This window comes from Lycorma delicatula, chromosome 4 (assembly GCF_047948215.1).
Source record: "Lycorma delicatula isolate Av1 chromosome 4, ASM4794821v1, whole genome shotgun sequence".
NCBI lineage: Eukaryota > Metazoa > Arthropoda > Insecta > Hemiptera > Fulgoridae > Lycorma > Lycorma delicatula.
Genome location: NC_134458.1, coordinates 3,176,745 through 3,198,343, shown reverse-complemented (window position 1 = coordinate 3,198,343; position 21,599 = coordinate 3,176,745). Strand labels below are relative to the sequence as shown.

At 28.7% G+C, this 21,599-nt stretch overlaps 2 protein-coding genes across 6 annotated transcripts in view; one reads left to right on the top strand and one right to left on the bottom strand.

Annotated features, from left to right (window-relative positions):
- The window catches only part of Ptp99A (Protein tyrosine phosphatase 99A), a 114,716-nt gene extending 100,513 nt beyond the window's left edge, over positions 1-14,203 (bottom strand). For all 4 annotated transcript variants that reach the window (XM_075362156.1, XM_075362157.1, XM_075362155.1 and 1 more), the window contains exons 1-2: positions 13,766-14,203; positions 3,441-3,632 (exon numbers count right to left, since the gene is read on the bottom strand). In XM_075362156.1, coding sequence (XP_075218271.1) covers positions 3,441-3,632; positions 13,766-13,865 — 292 coding nt within the window. In that variant the 5' untranslated portion in view covers positions 13,866-14,203. The remainder of the gene's footprint in view (positions 1-3,440; positions 3,633-13,765) is intronic.
- Positions 14,204-14,983: 780 nt separating this feature from the next.
- PlexA (plexin A) overlaps positions 14,984-21,599 on the top strand; it is a 201,527-nt gene continuing 194,911 nt past the window's right edge. Inside the window, exons 1-2 of one of the 2 annotated variants that reach the window (XM_075362153.1) lie at positions 14,984-15,808; positions 18,564-19,731. In XM_075362153.1, coding sequence (XP_075218268.1) covers positions 18,607-19,731 — 1,125 coding nt within the window. In that variant the 5' untranslated portion in view covers positions 14,984-15,808; positions 18,564-18,606. The remainder of the gene's footprint in view (positions 15,809-18,563; positions 19,732-21,599) is intronic. The other variant, XM_075362154.1, reaches the window with a different exon arrangement.

The window sequence follows — 21,599 nt, the reverse complement described above, 5'->3', positions numbered from 1 at the left end:
AAGTGCTGCTATATGTTGCTAGGATTGTATACTTTTGTTGCAAAAGAAAGTTTTTAAGATATAAATTAGTCAGTCCTAAGCTCTGAAAAAAATCATTAAAAGGTTACTTTCAAGGTTCATTTAATAATGAATATTAATTTTGTTTATCATTACAATATTATTTTAATAATAATGAATTTATTCCATAAAATCAACAACCTGAACAACACAACCTCAAGATCAAGTTATAATTACATCTATATAACAGTAACAAATAAAATGAATATTACATTTCATTAAGTACCATAAAAAAGAGCCAGCTTGTAAAAGAGGCTAATAATATTTCATGTACATAAAATATTATCTATTAAATATATTTTTACTTACTTCAATTTTTTTTAACTCCCAGCACTTTGATATCCTTGTGTAAATTATCAAAGAAAATTACACTTTTTACCTAAGGATTATTTTCTAAAGATCCTTTATTAAAATTCACTCTACAATAATCCCCTTTGTTCCCAGTTTATCACCAGTAGATCTTTTTTATACTGCAATCTTTGCTATTAATAATACAGAAAACAATGATTTTGGACTACAGCATATGGAGGTGTAAAGAAAAACAAATCATATTCTAATTGTACATACAGTATTCTCAAAATTTCAAATAAAGGATAACTTTACACAAGAACAACCTCTTAACAAGGTTATAAATCTAACAATAGAAAAACATTTGTATTACTACCTGAACATTACACCACTTTCATAATAAATACAGTTCAAAGGAATTAAAATATTACAGAAAAAGAAATCAAACCATAAAAGGACTTCATCTTTTCGACATACCGTACAATATCGTAGTGACATGATTAAAAACAACGGTTTAACTGAAATAAGTAAGAAAGAAAAAGATAATGTTCAACATGGTGGAAAGTTTATGAGTAAAATATTCTACACAAAAATCATACTCTTCACGGAAACGTATGGTAAGAGCATAATTCTTCATTACTGCTATCATTCTGTATGAAAACAGTAACAACATTCAGCAGTAATCTTTGTTAGTTGTAAACACAACTGAAAAAGATAGGCTGAAGGTTTTAACGAAAGTACAAAGAAGAAAGTTATAACATACAGATTTTTCATGCACACAGTTGTCTGAATACTCTGTAACGTAAAAATACAATAATCAAGAATGAAAAGATTTTTTATATTATTGTAGAAAAATACTGATAAAATGTACAAGAAAAAAGAAAAAATGCAAATAAGGTTACAGTGAATGGTTATCAACATAATAGGAAAACAATATGTTCAAAAACTGTTTATAAAAATTTACTTAAAATTTGGATAGGCATGTTGATTCTTAATCATCATCAATAGACACAATAAAAAAAGTCTACACAAGAAAAAATTAATGAAATAAATGAGAAAAAAAAGAAATAATGGCTACCTGATGTTACTTATTTTGTTACTATAATGGGTGCAGCATTGAATTGAAAAATTAAAAATACACCATAAATAAGTAAAAAAATTGTTACTTTATCACTTATATAAGAAATGAAAACACATTATTACAATCATTTAAAAACAGCATCTTGAAAATGGCCACATTTTGTTTTACACATTCCAATTGGCTTGTGCATAGATTACCTGTCACATTTTGTAGTTTGGGCACAAACTGCCTTTTCTTGGGTCAGCTCTTTAAGGTCCTGGAGGTTGCCTGGTCCTGGTGATGTTTGGATAATGTGTAATTTTAAGTATCCCCAATGGAAAAAATCACATGCCCACAGACTTGGTATCTTTTGGACTACAGAATGTCGCAATTATTCAAAATAAATGATGTGATTAGGAAACAATTTCCCTAGCCCTTGAAGTATGACTTGTAGCATTTTCTTATCGAAATAACAGTTTGATTAACAGGATGATGAGTTGATTTAGGCCGAAGAAAGTTTTCTATCATGCTAACAAAGCTCTGTGAATTTACTGTCACTGCACGCCAATCATCATTCTCAAAGAAATATGGCCCTATAATTCCAAATGATGAAATGGCATACTAGACAGTCAATTTGACCCTATGGAGCAGCTTTTCATTTAATCTTTGAGGATTTACACTCAAACAGCAACTAAAGGTTTTGCTTACTGACAAAGCCTGAAAGGTGGAAATAAGCCTAATCACCCATCAAATGACTGTTTAGAAGATGAGTTTAAATGATTATGTCAAATAAGATGACAAACGAGTAAGTCAGTTTAAATTATCAATATCATTCAGCACATGCACGATCTAAATATTACATGCTACAGGAAATCTTGGTATCTTACTTAAAATACAATCAGAAATGCCTAGTGACATATGTTATCACGCTGACCATGAAGGACATTGTTGTAAAGCAGTGTTCACTCTCATAACTCTTGCTGGTGTACTGGTACATATGCACAGTTATTTTAATGCTGCACAATTATTCTAATGCTTTGTTTTCAATTCGCAGCCAATTTCCTGGAAGTTTTTAACCATGGTTTTATTGCATGGGCACAAGACACTAGATCGTTACGAGGAATATTAAAAATGTTTGAAGCACTTGCTACAGTTTCATAACTTTCAATTAATTTTAATACACTTTAAAAGTCTATTGGTACAGCCATTCTGTTAAATCCTACCAGTCTACAATTAACAGCAAATGTACATGCTTTTGCTATATCCAGTGTTGCCAAATCACCTGATTCACTAACACAGCCATTATATACTCTTTCTGTAATATTTAATGACATGATTGTTTAACAAAAAAAAAAAAAAAAAAAATTGGCACATAGGTTTAGTTTTAAGTAAAATTTTTGTAAATAGTTTTTGAGCATAATCTTTTTTCCAATTTAAAATAACCATGAGGCAAATGTAGTAATATTTTCCTCATGGTTTGAGGCAAACTATGCTACTTGCTACTATAGAGTAGCAAAATTGATGAGGTAATACAGAAAAAAAAATCTAAGACAAAAACGCTTTCATATTTAAAAATAAACCTGGAGATACACAAGTTAGTATAAGAGAATTGTGAATAATGTATCTATAAGAACAGAATAGGTAAGTTATGCTAAAGCATCAATCAAAAGAAACAACTCTACAGAAATTACGGCTTGACTGAAGAGAGCCTGAAGGCATAAATGGATTAGAAAGAGCAGACAGATATATAAAAAGCAGGGTGAAGAAGATCCTAACAAGGATTTTTTAATAAGAAAATAGTAAATCAGCAAAGCAAAAAACTTATTAACTACTGACTGCTGCAGGAAGTAAAGAGTATACATACAAAACATTGACTGGCATGTAATACTCTCATTTGGAGCAAGAAAACATTATAATTTATATAATTCCAGTGTCTACACTTAACAATAACTTCTTGAAATAAACACACAGTCTTTATTCTCAACATTATCCATAGTTTTAAGATGCTAATAAGATAATAATTAATGATACTTACATAGATAATTCAAAGTATATTGAATAACTGGCTGTGAAGTCAGTACTTCTTTTTTGCTCGTATGATTATTAGCCATGTAATAAACATGATACCCTGATATATTTACTACAGCCTCATCTGGTGCAGTCCAGTATAACTCAATTGATGTATCCTTCGCTTTCATGACGGATAGGTTAAGGGGTTTTGAAAAAACTGAAACAGTAAATATATTTATTAAATATCGTATTATTCAATGCAGTTTTATCTTATAATCCAATAGTTTTATAAGTAAGACATAATTCAGATACCTATATAGACAGAAATAAATTCTGAAGAGGAAATATAAGATAACTGATATTATGATATTTAATAAAATTTGTATACTTCACTCATGTTTTATATATATATATATATATATTACACATGACATTTAAAATAACTGTCTTATACTCTAGAATAGTTTTCTATAAAAAAAGATTAGTTGTAGGAATAGGTAGGGAGGTCCAACAAGTAAATTTTATTTTGAATACCTCTATATTATACATATCATAATTTTATTATAACTATTTATAATCAAATTATTATTGAAATTCACTGAGTGGTAAAAATTATGGGAAATCTAGCCAATAATGGAGTAAATTTGATTTATGTTTATGCACACATCAATATCCTAAACTTAATTTTATTTTTTTACAAAGTTCTTGTTTATATTGTAACAGATATTTAAAGTTTTTCCAAGACTAATTTTTTAGTAAAGTCATTTAAAAATCGAGAAACCAGAGTAAAATACTACTAAAAATATAATCATTATGTTTTTTTCTATAGCTGTATAAGCTGACAAAACATCCTTAATGCAGACACTAATTGAATCAAGTAGTGTCAATCATTTCTGAAATCACTATAAACAGTCTTGTATGAATGAATTTTTCAATTAGAATTATTTAAACTATCAAAATTTGGTATATATTTAAATTAATTCCAGAAGAATAATAAAAATAAATAAAAAAGATTAGTACTTGCACTGATAGTTTGTTAAATGTGAATATCCTATACAATTCTACAATTTAGGTTTAAGAAAGTACTTATTTCATTTTGAAAATTAAGAATTTAAAATTTATCATCCTGACACTTAGGTGATACAGTAATTAACTTAGTAATTAATGATTTATCAAGAATAATTTAGAGCAACGATTCTCAAATTGTGGTACATGTACCACTCTTGGTACAAGAGCTTCTTAAGGTCATATACAGGACACAACAAAAAAACCACAATTATAATATTAAAAAAATTGTATTATAATTATTATAACACAAAATTATTAGTGCAACAGATATTTACTACTATTATATTTTTTATTATTAATACAGTGGATCAGCAGTTCTCAAACTTTTGTTTTTATTCATTTATAATACGTTTATATATAACACAAACGTACTTTACCATGCATTTCCTTTTCCTTTAATTTGAGGAAATTAATTGTGTGTAGGAACAATAAGAATATCAATCATTCGGCTAGCAAGAATGGACATACAATGCTGAGAGGTTCTTACATGCTACAGCACACATGGAACGACTTGTCTGTCCCATGCATGCACTGCTTCAGACATGTATGAACAAGTTTCTTAATGAACAGTATAGAAGGATTGTCGTACTTCCCTCCAGCATTTAAGTGAGTCAGTTGTGGTTATCCTACAAGCAGACACAAAAACAGTTGGTTCCAGTGTTTTACAAACTCTATAATAACCTGATTAAAAAATTATTCTGTTAATTTTTCATGTGATAAAATTAAACTGGTAGTGTTGGCATGAATCTCAAAAGGGACTTTTTTTTATATACTTACTTATTTATGTGCTTTGCTTGAATTAATTTGGTTTAGTTTAGTTGACATAAAATATAAATCGACATGGATAAGTTGCTTAATAGAGCAACAAATAAAATACTGTCAGTTAAAAACCCCCTATCACTGAGCTCTACTTAAGAATCAGAATTAGTGGAGTCAAGATCTTTTTCAGACTAAAATATAAAAAAATTATATGAAAATATGACATCAGTACATTAATAATGGGATTTACTGTCATGGATTTACATCCGTGACAATGAGCCATGACCTCAATGTGTAGATTACACATTTCAATGCAGATTGCTTTGAAATTCTTTAAAAAATGAGCACGATACTCTCATTTTTGAAATGGCTCCTAAGTACTAAATACTCAATGTTATACAACAAATCTAAAGATTATTTTGCTTGAAATTGTTAGAGATAAAAAGCACAAAGAAAATTATGTTGTATTTTACAGACAGTACTTAAGAAGCAGTTAAGGCGTCTTTCTTAGCTTAAGAACAAAAAGTGTGGAGAAGTTCATACAATCGGTGGAGCTACTACCTACTGTAAAAGATCTTTTAAACTGCAAAAGCGACTTTTATGTCAAGTGAACAACAATTAAACAGGTAGATAAGATATCACTGTCAAATGATACCATGCACTGCAGAATTGAAAGCATGGCATTAAATGTTAAAGACAACTTAATAGCTCAACTCAAAAATGGTGATTTTTTCACCATGCAACTTGATGAGAACACAGATGTATGAAATGATGCGCAGCTTTGGTTTATGTGTGGTATATATTTCAAAGTACAATTATAAAAGATCACTTATTTTGTGAAAAGCTGAACACAAACTACCTCCGATGAAATATTCAAAAAGCTGGATAACTTTTTAGCAGAAAATGGACTGGACTGGAAGCAGTGTGTTGGCTTCTGTTCTCACCAAAGTAAAATCTGTTAAAGAAAATTGTACCCTCACTCACTGCAGCACCCACAGAGAAGCTTCAGCAATAAAATGGATGCCTGAACAATTTAAATATGTTCTTCAGGAAGCAATCAAAGTGATCAATTTCATTAATTCTCAGGCTTTAAACTCTTCATTTATTTTTGAAACTGTAGTCCGAAATAGGTAGTGACCACATTCACTTACTGCTACAAAAGGTGAAATGGCTTTCTAAAGGAAAAGTGCTACACAAGTGATTTGAGCTACATTCAGAGTTGCAGGTGTTCCCAATGGATGCTGATTTTGAATTGTGTGATCGATTGACAGATGAGCTGTGGATCACAACACTAGACTGCTTATCAGATATTTTCAATCACCTCAACGACTTAAATTTAAGTTTGCAAGGTGAAACAACAAATTGATTTTCAATAGATGACATAATAATGACTTTGAAAAAACATAAAAATGACAAATAACAATGTTCTGAATGAAACCCTTCAGTCTTTTCTGAATTTGGAAAATTTTGTGACATTCACAAAATTCAAATAAAAGGTAATCTCATCAATAATATAAAATGCCACTGCCTAATGGTCGCTGAAACTTTTAAAGAAGACTATGTTATGGACACAAAACCCTTTTATACTGGATATTATTCCTGGAATCCTAACAAAAAAGAATCACCAATAAAACTATCTTGTGATAGAGATTTTTGAAAATGAATTTACTAAGTTAGAGTTATATGAATTTTGGCTAAAGGTTAAAAATGAATATCCATCGTTGTCTAGAAAAGCATTGTTATTTTTGATTCAATTTTCTATCACATATCTTTGTGCGACTATTTTCTGCTATGATGACAGTAGAAAATAAATTTCATATTACCCAAATTTGACTTAAAATTAAATTCAATTGCATCATATATATATATATATCTTCACTTGTATCAAGGATGCAGCATTATCCTTCTCACAGAGTTTTTAGTCTTCAAGAATATAGTAATTAGTAATATAAGTAGATGTATAATGTAACATTTCTTTGTAAACAAATGTTTTTGTAAAAAACGATTAAAAAATTAGTAATAAATAAAAAACTTGTAATACATGATTTTTTATAAAAATTAATAGATACTTTCAAAACAAAATTGTAATTTTTTTCTTGCTTTTCATTCTGAAATATAACTCTATCACTATCATAATGACATATTACATATTTAATAGTTCAGTGGTATACTACTGATCTGTAATTCACATGAGTGTAAGTAAAAAAAAAAAAAAACTTGATCTACTATACACTTTCTGATAGTTAACTAACTAAAAATATTATTAAAGCACATGTGAGTAACTTAATACACATATGAATTATTTTTACATAAGGTATTATGTTAAAATACTGTAAAACCTGTAATAATGGACACCATCCAACAACAGATAATTCTAAACAAAATGCAATTTAACAATTTTCAGAAAGTATCTAATATAATTTACAGGAAAGCAAGAGAGCACAAGATATAACTATGACCCTCACATGAATTTTTGAGGGCAAAATATAATCCTGAAAAGGTATTTGATAATTTAGAATGGAATATACTGTTTAAGATAGTAAAATTTTAACATAATTTAAAAAAAAAGGCCTAATTAAAAGCCATCCCTCCCTACAAGGTAAATTACAAGCTACATTTTTCAATTCTGTTTTTAATTTTGAGTTTTTGAAGGTAGTCCCAAATTATTAATAAATGAAGACTTTTACTAATCCTGCATTTTTTATTAACATCAAAAAGACAAAACTTGAAGAATAATGGTAAATGATTATTTAAAAAAAAAAATTTTTGGCATTTTTTGAGTCCATTTCATTAAAAAGAAAATTTTATAAAAATATACATTTTATTTTACATTCTTCAGTTTTATTTTTATTTAAAATGGTGAGAGGCTGTCAATTTGAGAAAAGGCATTTGTACAATAAATGAAAAGTCAAGAATCAACATTTTGAAAAAAAATACAAAAACTGTGCAGAGAAATTATGTAAAAGAACTGGAACTGAGCATGATCATCACTGAGTAGCTGTCTGGAATATTGAATGTGTACTATAATTTTTAACTTAACCCACTGGGTTGGTCTAGTGGTGAACTCATCATAACAAATCAGCTGATTTTTAACTCAAGAGTTCTAAGATTCAAATGCTAGTAAAGGCAGTTACTTTTATACGGATCTGAATACTAGATTGTGGATACTGGTGTTCTTTGGCGGTTGGGTTTCAATTAACCACACATCTTAGAAATGGTCGACCTGAGGCTGTACATAACTTCATTTATATTCATACATATCATCCTAATTCATCCTGTGAAGTAATACCTTACGGTGGTTCTGGAGGCTAAATAGAAAAACATACTATTTTTTAAACTTGATAATAAACAAAACTTTACCTATTAATTGTTTTTTTTTTGGGCATTTCCTATTAATTTTCTTGAATTTTCATGTGATAGTACTTAAAATATCAGAATATCAACAGGCATAATATCATCATTAAAGAACTGCAATCCAAAACTAAGCAATGATGATGATATAAAAAAAGAAGAATATCTTCATATTGTTTAAAATATCTTCCGATTAAGTTATCTGGAAAAAGATACAACTTGATCATCACAAGAACTGCCTCTACAAAGTAAAAAACCAATCATTGAATTAGTCCATTGGGTGAGGAGAGAGGCTAAAAAAAACCAGAAATTCCTCATTTTATTCTTAATATAAGTATATGGGAAAAGCATTTAAAAAACTACAAATAAATTTTGAGACTGGGATAACAGACCAGAACAGAAAAAAAATTAAGGTTCATTGATGTTATTTTGACTAAAACTAGGAATGAATTAGATGCAAAGTATTCATTTGTTGGTAGTGAAATTCAGTTTGAAAGTAAACAAGAAAAAAAATGACAACATACGACAGAAAAGGGAATAATGAGCAATACGCTAACACAGAACTCAATGTATCAAAATCGCACAAATTTTTCATTTAGGGAAGTATGAAAGTCAACAAAAGCAGACAAGCATAAGCTGAAATAGCCTTCATGATAAAAAGAAATCAGGTGGAATCAAAAATAAATTTGTGAATCAGAAATTCTTACAAGTATTTGTGAACAGTATAGCATACACAGGAGTAAAACATAAGACTAACATAGTCAGAAAATCACAGAAAAAACTTTTGAAATTAAATGGAGAATGTAGAAATTAAATTGATTGAGAGAATGAAATTATGATGGTTTTTGGATTTATCAGTTAAGATAGCAATTTGGGGTAGAATTTTGTAAAAAGACAAAGTTGGTGGCCTATAAATTTGGTCATGTGGAATGAATTTTGTTCTACGACAGAGTAAAAACAGTAAAGGAAGACAAAGACTGCAAAAAATGAAACAGATAATTTTGGACATAGGTTGTAGAATGCATGCAGAGTCAAAGATATCAGAACAAAAAAGAATAGAATGGAGTAGTACATCAAACCATCAAATTATTCAAGACAAAAAAAATTTTAAATCTCTATGATGCAGTTTTATTTCTATCACACTGATGAAAACATATTCTTATAGCCTATCATAACAATATATGCAAATTAAGCTACAAGAAACATTAATTAATTAATTTATACATAAAATAAAAATAATCTATGACTATGGTATAATTAAATGTGATAAAGCATGTAAAAGATGTTCAATTTATCTAGGGCACTGATATAAATTTATAGCTTTCACTGAAATTTTTAGATCTATAAAAGGAGTTAAAATAGAAACCTTACCTTGCTTTTTTATTATTACTAAGAATATGAAATTTAAATGTTTGAAGTAGGAGACAGTACCTAATGTTTAATTTCAGTGATCGACAGGAAAATTCCTTTGGCTACTGACTTTTTCCTTATTTCATGCCCTTCAGTTTCTAATTTCCAAGATGCTACTACCTAGGGCATTCCACGTGTTGCAAGAGGATGCAATTTACTATCTCATCCAAAACCAATATAAAGCTTACTGAATTTAAAAAAAATTTAATCAACTGTTTCTCTTAAATGATAAATTAATAACTAACTTCTTTTAAAAAGAAATCTCCAAAAGTAAAAAAAATATTTTTATCATCCATTTTACAAGAAAACTCCAGAAAAATGAGGTTAAAAAAAGGTCATCTGCTGTACTGAAAAATTTGAAGCATTTCAATTTTTTTTAATAACCTTAAAATAGTGGCAAAGGATTGTTTTAATTGTTTTAAAACAGCAGTGATGGCACAGTTAAAATCGACATCCTGTATATTATATAAAATAATGAACTATACACATGTTATTCTTGCTGAAGGAAAAAAAAATTAAAAATTTTTTTTTTGACTAACTATAAGAGTGCATAATTAATTGGAAATTTACAGTAGGAAAAGTATGATAAATAACTGGGAAGTTTGGGCTTGCTCACAGACGGAAGATGATGTAGATATTATTTAATTCCAAACATAATAGGAACTACTTACGTCATACCCTTCAATTTTTAGGCCACTACTACCTAAGATGCTAGGTGTTGTGAAATGATCATGTAACTTATGTAATGTAGTTTACAGTTAAACTAATGACCATTACTGCTTTCCTCAAACAATCATTTAAATATTGATACATCTTTATACAATATGATACCAACTCCACTATTTGTTGTTAATATAGATTTACCAACACTGTGAAACGTTAAGACTGTGTCAAGGCCATGCTATCTTAATTTTTCTTCTGTAAAGCTTAATTTTTCATTAAGATTGTGCTTATGTCATACTGCTTTCTCATTAATTTCTAATATGCTATATTCTGAGGATTACATCCAATTATGGGTTAAAGATGAGAAACACATCATGTGCAGTTTATTTTAGGCTACAACATTTTCTACAATTTTTAATAAGCTAGGTAATCCAGGAAAATGAATTATTTATGAATAAATTTCTTAAATAAAGTCAAAAGATGTAAGAAATAATTATCCTAATGCAAAACCTGTGCATGGCATTGAAAATATCATACCAGAGCCTGATTAATGTAAAAGTAAGTATGAACTAAGTAAAGCAGGCTTGCTTTATGTATGCTTATGATCAGTGGCGGCTCATGTATAAGTACTGTGGAATCGCAGCACTCCCTATTTTGACTTGATATTATAAGACAAGAAACCTCCTTGGAGCAAATATTTAGTGAGTCAAAATAGTATTGCTTTTAACAGGTTTTTCATGATAGTTGAGAGGTTATAACTTTTTTATTAGTTTAATACACAAGAAACCTTTGGTACTTATGTATTAATGCCACCGCAGCTACAGCTTTATTTAAAAACAAAGTAGTCAATCGGATTTCAGTAGAAAATGAACAGTCTCTTTATTAATTTGAATAAATGGTTATTTATATTTATTTATTTTATAAATATAATTTAACCAAACTTAACCTACACTCGCAAACTTGACTAATTAACACCATAATTTTTTGAGTATTTATTTAATAAATTGAGTAATTATTGCAATTATTTAAATAATCAAAACACTCCTGTTAATTAGTCAAGGTTAGCGAGTGAAGCGAGCGTAGGTTAAGTTTGGTTAAATTATATTTATAAAATAAATAACCATTTATTAAAATTAATAAAGAGACTTTTGAATCTATGTTGAACTCTATATCGGCCCATTTTCCACTGAAATCCGGTTGACTACTTTGTTTTTAAATAAAGCTGTAGCTGCGGTGGCGTTAATACGTAAGTACCACACTTTTTTATTTGCCACAAACATCTATAAAAACACTGTAAGATGTGCAAATTTGTATTTTTATCACCAGCTCCATCAGTTATTTGAAGCCACAATTTGAATTTTTTTTTTAAATTAGTTTTCAAAAATTCATAAAAATGTAGGGATAAGTATATCACCATTAATAATAATATTTATGGTAAAACTACTAACATATACCTACATATAAAAAAAATAATTCAAACTGTGTATGCCATCCCTGCCTCTTGAAAAAAATTACCAAAAGTAAAATTTCACCATTTTTCATGTTCAACTTTATTGGTAATTTTCTCATAAAGAGAAGAGAGATAGGTAAATAAACCAATCTTTTACCTTGATAAAATATGAATAAATTGCTTTTTGTTTCATCATTCCAGGACCAATCGTTTTTTAGTTATGATTTTTGCTGTAAATCCTTTCTATCACAAAAATAGGTGTGCGCACCATAAAAAAATGGCCACAACAGGTAAACTTCTTAAATAAACAAAAAAATAGTTTTAAGATCCTGAAACATGCAGGAAACATGAGGGTAATTTTTCATTTTTTTTGGAATTGGTCAAGCTTAAGTTTTTTTGGGACACTTTAAATGGATTGACCTAAAGGTAATGAGTAAAAACTAATTATGTATTTTTTCCTGTGTACATAAAATTTAATTTAAGCACCATTGGACTATAGTGTTTTAAGCGGACATTTTATTATTATCTAATAATACTAAAAAATATATCTGTATTGACATTTTATTATTTATTCAGTTAAACCAAATTGTGCTTAAAAACAATGTACCATATTCTTGAATGTAGTAAAGTGTAGAATTAGATTATTATCCTGCTTCCAGCTATTATATGATTTTTTTTTGGTACTTTTATTTTACAGAAAACCTTAACCACGGCCTTGAAAAGGCCCAGAAAAAATTTTCTGGAGCAGCACCCTCGCTAATTTTAGCTACGAGCCATCACTGCTTATGATACATTTAAATGACTTTCTGATAGTGGTTGTGGGTATACCAAAATTGAGTCTGTCTAATCTCAAGTTCTGACATGATTTGTTATAGCGTAATATAGTTTTTTTGAAATTTTAAATTACATATCTATAAACTAATCACTACTATAAAATTTTCACAACAGGAGGTGAATGAAAATGGTTTAGTAAGAATTCAATTATTTACTGATAATTGATTATTAAAAACAGCAATCAACTACGTCAGCTGTTTTTAATTTTAGCTATATTTTTTTTTAAGGCAACCACATTAATAAAATATGGAGAAACAAACTTCTAGAGTTTTTGAACTTTCATTTAGCTCTTAAGACATCTATTTTTGGATGTTTAGTATTTAGTTGATCTACGTTGTTTTATCACTTAATATGTTTAGTAAAATACATTCTGCAAGTGTATGGAAGCAATGCTGTGAACAGTAGTGTTGAAACTGATTTAAAAAAATGTCCAACACATGGATACAATAAATGGCTATTATTTAATACTAATACACAGTAAGTGTAAGATAATGATAAGACAATTATAAAAATATTATTTATTTGTATGTATAAATGTCAGTGTTTCACTACAATAAACTGAAAAAAATCAAACTTCTTGTAACTATATTTACACAGAATTCTATAATAAATTTAAAACAAAAAATACCCTGATTTACAAATTATAACCAAAAAAATAAATTAAAACACTACATACACATTCACACTACTTGATTAATGATTTCTAACTTTACAAAATTTCAGCCATAACTCTTAAATTAAGACCACTTCAATATAGCTTTACTACAAACAAATTCCGGTGGATTTAAAAATTTTAAATAAACCAGATTTCTTACCTGGTTCTTTAACCACAGGTACATTGTCAACCTCTGCTTGCGCATCTACATATAGCAGGACGCATATAACTAAATCAACAAATAAAACACTATAGATCATTATAAATAATAAAAAATTGTATGCCCGTGCGAATTAAACTAAATTATCAAGTCCTACGGTAAGAAATCGTAAGAAATGACAAGATAATGCTACATAACTAGCTAAATTCAATAAACGTCCACAGGACTTTTAAATTTTCTAAACACACAAAATAATATGCAAGATTAGAATTAAATGCTGTCATATTTACAACAAAAAGTGTTATAAGTTTCACCGAAGGTAAGACTACTTCAAATAAAAGCAAAAACTGATAAGGACAAAATTAGATAGATAGAAAAATCTATCACGTCCGACAAAAATAACTCTGTAGGGTTATCTAATCGTCCGCACTCCTTAGCCTAACTCCGAAGGGAGCTCAGATGAGCATTTGACAAAGAGGTTATACTGTATTGTGTATAGGGTTTATGATTATTTTTTTTAGTTAAAATTTTATATCTGTTCATGATTACAAGAAATAAAAATTGTAAAAACGAGATTTATTTAAGAATTAGAATAGGTACACTGTCATTAGAAAGAATACATTTACTAAAGTAATAATTATCAATACTTTAGCTATTTAACAACTAAGTTATATTTTAAAAATTGCTCCAGTATGTCAGACAGTTTAATTTTATTTTTCTATGAAAATTCTTTTTACTGTTAAATTATAAACCGTAAGGAATGAATTATAATAAATTTTAAATTATTTTTCAACGGTAATATTAAAATAATAGTCGGTTTTAAATTCTTTATTCACAAGTTATACGGATAAAGTGATGTAAACATTTTAAAAATATGTAAAACTAATCACAACTTGATTAAATTTAATTAGAAACGGGCTTAAAATAATTTTTTTTTAATTCCATGATAAAATATTGGTTTAGATATATTTTTAACAAGTCCGGCTTGAATTATTGAAATACAAAATTAAAATCGTAATTTAGGGCAAAAAAAAAATCAGGAATAATTTAATTAGTGAAACAACATAAAAAATTATGTGCTTATCATTTATGAATAAAAGAAAGTTGTATTAAGCATTTGTAAAATAAGAACAAATGCAACAGAATTTTCAAATAAACTTCTTGAGACAGATGAATGGCGATGTTGCAGCGTTCCTCTCTTACGTTAGTAGCATGCTAACTTGCGCAGACTCATCTAAGGGTCTGTATCTTCAGCCAGCTTGGAGTTTGTGGTGCAGCGATAACGAAATCTGCTGACTGATCCTAGCCATTGCTGGTGGAGAGTAAATGTGTATCGATAGTGTTCCGCAGGTCCTGTAGACTGCTCCGTGAGCGCTGGGGTTATTGTGGAATGTAGCATTTCATCTAGTTAGCATTTGGGGGTTCCGTAAAAATTAGCGTTTTATATTCAACAAGTTAGTCTGGTTTGTTTCTCTTATGAGTTTTTGATATGACATCCGTCGTAAACGAGTTATTGGCGTTGTGTATTTTCGACCGTAGATAGTGATGTCACAAATTAATGCTTCCGTCTGAACGTCTTAGTAATTCCGTTTCTCAGTGAAAATTGGTGATGTAGCTTTTGATTCGTGTTAAGGTTTTTTGTTCTATTTGTTGTAGTGTGATTTAGTGTAAGAAATCAAAGAAAGAAACCAGGGATATAACCATGTTGTGAAGTGGGCGGGAGGGGTCGCTGCTCACAGGTTGGGCTTATTCCGGGGTTTGTCAAATTTGTATCGGTTGTTTGAGTCATTAAGCAATTTTCGACGCCTGTTGCACGTATAGACTTGTTCGTTTTTGCAAGAGTTATCCCAGGAATGCTGAAAAAGACTAATGTATATTCCGTATGTATTTTTTCAGCATATGTTGCATACAGATGGTGGACATTTTGCAAGTTCTGTGCTTTATGATATTAATGCACCAAACTGTAGTGATAGCCTATTGGCTTTCTCAGTGAAATATTTCGTTATATCAGTGTTATAATTTCTGGATGAACGTAAATATAAGGTAGGAATGCAAGATTTATTTAATTAAAACTACTTTTACGTTTTTATATTTTATGTAAAAATGATTTTGAAGGTTATGATTATTTAGCTGATGTTTGTCCATAGATGTTTAAAGGAAAATTCCGTTCCACAATATTAACTTAAAATATTTATTTCACATTTACTATTAAAATATTAGTGTATAATTATCTAAGAACATTAAACTGTTACTTGAATTATTTGTTGCCTATTTTAGGTTGATGTGGTAATTGCATGTATTTTTGTTTAAATAATTTTTATTTATTTACTATTCTTTTGCTATTATTTATTGTATTCATGTTTCAAGTTACATTACCAAGAGTTTGGTAAGAAGCATGAAATGAGATTTGTTAATTATACTTTATGTTTAAAATAACCACGGTGTGTCATTTTTAATTGCAATGTATTCATCGTGGTATTAGAATGTTTTAAACTTCAGCACTAAATCACACTTAATCATACAAGCAAACAGACGGTAATATTTTATTCAATTTATAGTCGCTGTACTTAATCTGGTTCTGCCTCTTTATTGTGATATGTTTTTGCTATAATTTTAGCCTGTAATTAGATTATAGTTATGCTTTGTAATAGCTCCCTAAATTACTGGTTTTAAATTCATTTGTATTATACAAATGATAGTGAAAAAAGTCGACTGTTTAGTTCTTATGTAACTGTTATATTTTGTATAATATAATCTTTTGAAACTATTGTACTATATTTTGTTATTTGTATGATCGCACTATTACTAGGAAGTGTATGATTTTGAAGCAATATACAAACAACTGAGTTGTTTTGCATTTGTCTTTTTAAAATAATTATTACCCTTTTAGTTCAAAAGATACGCTTTTAGTATGTGTATTTTATGTCTCATAAATAACAAATATTGTGTGATTTAGTGAAATTAAACCAGTGATTTGTAATATCTATTTTTAAAATGTTTTTTTTTTTTGTTGAACTCTTTAATTGTGATAAGTTTTATAAAATATTTTTCTGACTTCATTTCTGTAAAAACAATATGATAAAATGCTACTTGTTTACTTAGTGTTATATTTAGGAATTTAAATTAGATTTTAACTACTTTTTGACTGCTTTGTTAAAAAAACTTCTGGCTTATTTTATCTTATACTAGGCTTGTATTAATTATCTATAAAATTTAATTTTAAAATTTCTATCATAATAATCCATAAATGCTTCATTCGTAGATTGTTTTGTCTGTTAGTATGATGCCCAAACTGGCTATGATACTTTCATTGTCATCTCATTGTTATAGATTATACCAAATCGTGCATTTAGTACTAATTTGAGTGGCATTTTTAAGGATCTAGGGTAAAATACTTAGATAATTCTTCATTGTTCATAAGAGCTAGCAGAGTTAACAAAGGACTTGTCCTTTAATTTACCCTGAAAATGATTTAAAATCTCCTTTTTGAGTAACACCTTTGTTCAAGAAGTCTTTTGTCATTGAGTTTGTTGCATATTGTTTGCATTGGCCATATCGGTTTCCCCTAAGTTTATCAGAGTTGTTTATTTATATTCCAGCCAAGTTTAATTTTTTTATTTTGAAAGTTGTGATGCTAATTTGAGTAGTCTCAAATTAAATCTGTCAGAGTTTTCTTAATAATTGTACTGAAAGAATAATTTTGCTTCTTGTGTGTATAACATGAATTTAAATAAGGTTCTAGAGTTACGTGTGAAATGTGGTAGTTAATTATGTTGGTGTGTCTGTATTTTACCATGTCTCAGTGTTACATTTCGGTTGCATGTTTTATTTTATTTATTATGTATTAGTTGTATTTATTTTTCGTTTATAAATTAATTTTTGTTTAATGATGCATTATATAGAAAAATTGGTAATTGTTTTGTATGTGCTTCTTTCACATTCTGTAAATGAGTACTTATTATTTATAACTGCTTGACCTTTTGATTGTGAGCTACAGAATAGTTATAGGCTTATTTGTTTTTATAGATTTTAATATTTATTGATATAATTCTCGTTGGATATTTTACTAATTCGATTAGGTTAAGTATATTGTTTTAAAGTGTAAGAATACTTGCTGATGATGATTGCTCATCTAGATTTCCTAATATTATCACTTGTTTGTATTATTGAAAACTAACCTCATAGATCAGTACTTCCTATTAAGTAGTTTGTAATAGTTTGAAAGAATTTATTTTATAGTTGTTTAGAAAAAGTCTACTTTGTATCGGTTGGTATCCTGCTTTAGGGATTTACTTCATAGGGAAGAAGATTAATCACAATATATTTTCAGTACATTATGTTCTAAAACTTTTCTGTTAAAATCTGAATCTGAAGCATTCTCTTAGTAACTGGTATGAAAATGTTGCTTCATATTATCATCATAGTACTGTAATCAGTCAGGTTAGTCTGTGGCCGGGAGATGAATTATTTATGTAGCACAAAATTCTAAGTGGATTACTAAAAAAGTCCGTAATTTATTTATTTTTTTTAAAGTAACACCCAGAAATTAGTCTGTTTTATGTTTCTCTGTTCACGCACTCAGTTGGTTGTCATAGAATGAATTTAGTATTTGTACATTTAATCAACTCAAAATAACATCCTTTTAGTAGATGGTACATTATTAAAATTAGAAGTATAGTTTTTACTTAAATTTGTTTTAATTGATTATTAAATTTGAACCTAAAAAAATAAACTGGAATTTACAATTAATGAAATTAACCATTAATTTGAAATTTAGTGTTTTTTTTTTCTGTTTCAGAACTGACTTATGACGTGAACTGGCCGCTTGGGCTTGATGCAGCATGCAAGTACTGGCACCCAGTGTGGTGCACCTTTTAGTGTGGTTAATGTTGAGTATTACTCCCGGAGCTTTAAGTAACATAGTCAAAACATTTGGTGATGATTCTACAGAACGTTTTAACCACCTTGTTGTTGACAAGAATACAGGAAGAGTGTATATTGGAGCAGTTAACAGATTGTACCAATTATCTCCAGACTTAGAGCGTGTTATGGTTGAAGTGACCGGTCCGCGAGATGATGCGCCAGAATGTTCAGTTATTGATTGTCCTAGCTCGGCCGTGAAAAAACCAACCGATAATGTAAATAAAGCCCTTGTCATAGATTATTCAACAACTAGGTTGATATCATGTGGAAGTGTTTATCAGGGAATCTGCTTGGTCAGAAACCTCCACAACATTTCACATGTATTTCAGGAAGTTAAAGAGGCTGTTGTAGCCAATAATGCGACTGCATCAACTGTGGCCTTCATTGCCCCTGGACCTCCAAAGCCACCTGTTACACAAGTCATGTATGTTGGGGTTACATATACAGGGAATTCACCATATAGATCTGAGGTTCCTGCAGTTTCATCTCGCAGCTTAGAACCTGATAAAATGTTCATGATTGCTGAAACTGCTGTAACTACTGGAACACGAATGTTTGTAAATTCATTGGCCCGGGAAAGGTATCCAATTCATTATATTTATGGATTTAGTTCAGAAGGTTTTAGCTATTTTCTTACTCAGCAAATGAAACATAGTAGTCAGTCTCCTTTTGTATCGAAGCTGGTCCGTGTATGTCATGAAGACTTCAATTATTATTCTTATACCGAAATTCCAATAGAATGTATAACCGGTAGTGGTAGATCATACAATTTAGTTCAGGCTGGATATGTCGGTAAGCCAGGTTCAGATCTCGCCACAGTTCTCGGCATCACGGCTCAAGATGATGTACTTTTTGCTGTGTTTTCTGAAAGTGAACATCGTGAAGGTGAAAGCTCTAGCAAACCGAGTCAGTATAGTGCTCTGTGTGTTTATTCATTAAAAGCAATTCGTAGAAAGTTCATGCAGAACATCAAGACTTGTTTTACTGGAATTGGAAATCGAGGGTTGGATTTTATATCTCCAAGTCATCCCTGCATATTAACAGTGAGTAATAATTAGTTTAGTTTTTTATTATTAATATAAAGCCAGAATTATTTTACTTAAGATAAGTTTAGGTTTTACATTTATTTGTTAAATCATTTCTGTTATACATTATAGGTCTTATTTTTCCTTAGCAATTAATATATTTTGCAAAATTAATTTCTGTTTTAATGTTTTTACTATTGTAAATGAATGCATGATTGTTGTTTCATCTGTTTATTTTATAGTTAAAAATTTCAAAAGAGTATGTAAGTCTGATCATAATTTAAGTTTTAATTTATTTTTTAATGGTGAATTGTTGTTTCTTAAATATTCATCAACAAATATCAGATCATTGTATTGTATTCATTCAAATATCACTAATTTTGCACAAATAAGTTTTTTATTTCAGTATTTCTGTTTGCATTAAAATATTTTAAAATGTACATGTACTACACTTAGCCTGATATAAAGTTTACTGTGGGCCGGTCTGAGCAGTGGTGCAAGTACATAAACAATTTAATGTATATATATATATATATATATATATATATATATATATATATATATATATATATATCTGCATGTGAGCATTTACAAAAAAGAAGAATGGTATACTTTTGTTTACAGAGACAGTATAAATACATTTTTCTATAATTACTAATTAGTATTTTACTTCAGGTCATGAATTTTAAAAGCATTAACAGAAAGGAAGTATTATTGTTTTGAAATAAAAACTATTCATTATTTTTGAACCGATTTTTTTTTTTTTTTATTTTTAGAAGGTACTTTTTTCTTCAGGGTCAGAAATTTATTTGTAAACATATTAAAACTTTACTACCTTCCCCCAGTCATATTTAAATGTTTGGAATAATTTAAAAATAGAGTATTAGGATGATCAGCCCTTATTAATGTCCATAAATGAATTCAAGTAATGTTAACTGATTTATTTCATACATATGCATTGAGAATAAATGTAATAATTTTTAAATTATTTTAAATATGTTGAAAAGAACATTTTTTAAAAGATTTTGTATGTTTGCAATATGTTTGTTACCTCCAAAGAAGACAAATACTTTATTAAAACTTTCAGGTGAGATCAAGAACAACAATCAGTAGTACGGATGATAAATATTTCAGTGATAACACTTTCAGTAGAATGCAGTTCAAGGTTTTAATTATTATTTAGTCATATTATTATCACTACTATTTCAAATTATAATTTTGTTTATTACGCTTCTATATGGAAAAATTATACGTAAGGTATATTATTAAGTTGTGGCATGACTTTGTGATCTGTAATGTACATGTATGTATATAGAACTCTGTAATTAAATAAGTTAAAACTTACCTTATTAATTTCCAAAAATCGATTTTTGCGGCATCCTGCATCTTCAGTTGGTATTGAATTCTATAATTCTTTTAATATAAGTAAAATAGTATTAATTAATATAATTCTTTTCAAAAAAATTTATTCTAAAATTTGCATATGCATTCATAATACTTCAAAATTAAAAAATTAAATCATTTAATTTAATTTTAAAATTAAATTAAAATTTGAAAGGTTTAAAATCAAAATAACAAAAATGTTTAAATTCAGCATTTTTTTTTTACTCTAATGATCTTTGGTTACTAAATGCCATCAGCGTGCGACGATCCCATCTTAACTTTATCCAGCAACACATAATCCAGACAGTCTACAGAAACCGGCTAGTTAAGTATGGCTCTTGATGGTTTCATATACTATTATTTTTGAAGTGCTACTTTGTAAGACAAACTGCTGTCAGGGAATACAGTTTACAGCTTTGCCCAGGACTTTTTGTGTGATATTAGATGAAAGTATAAAATTCTATATTTTCCATCGTGGTTTCTGCCATGTTCTGCAGGTAGTG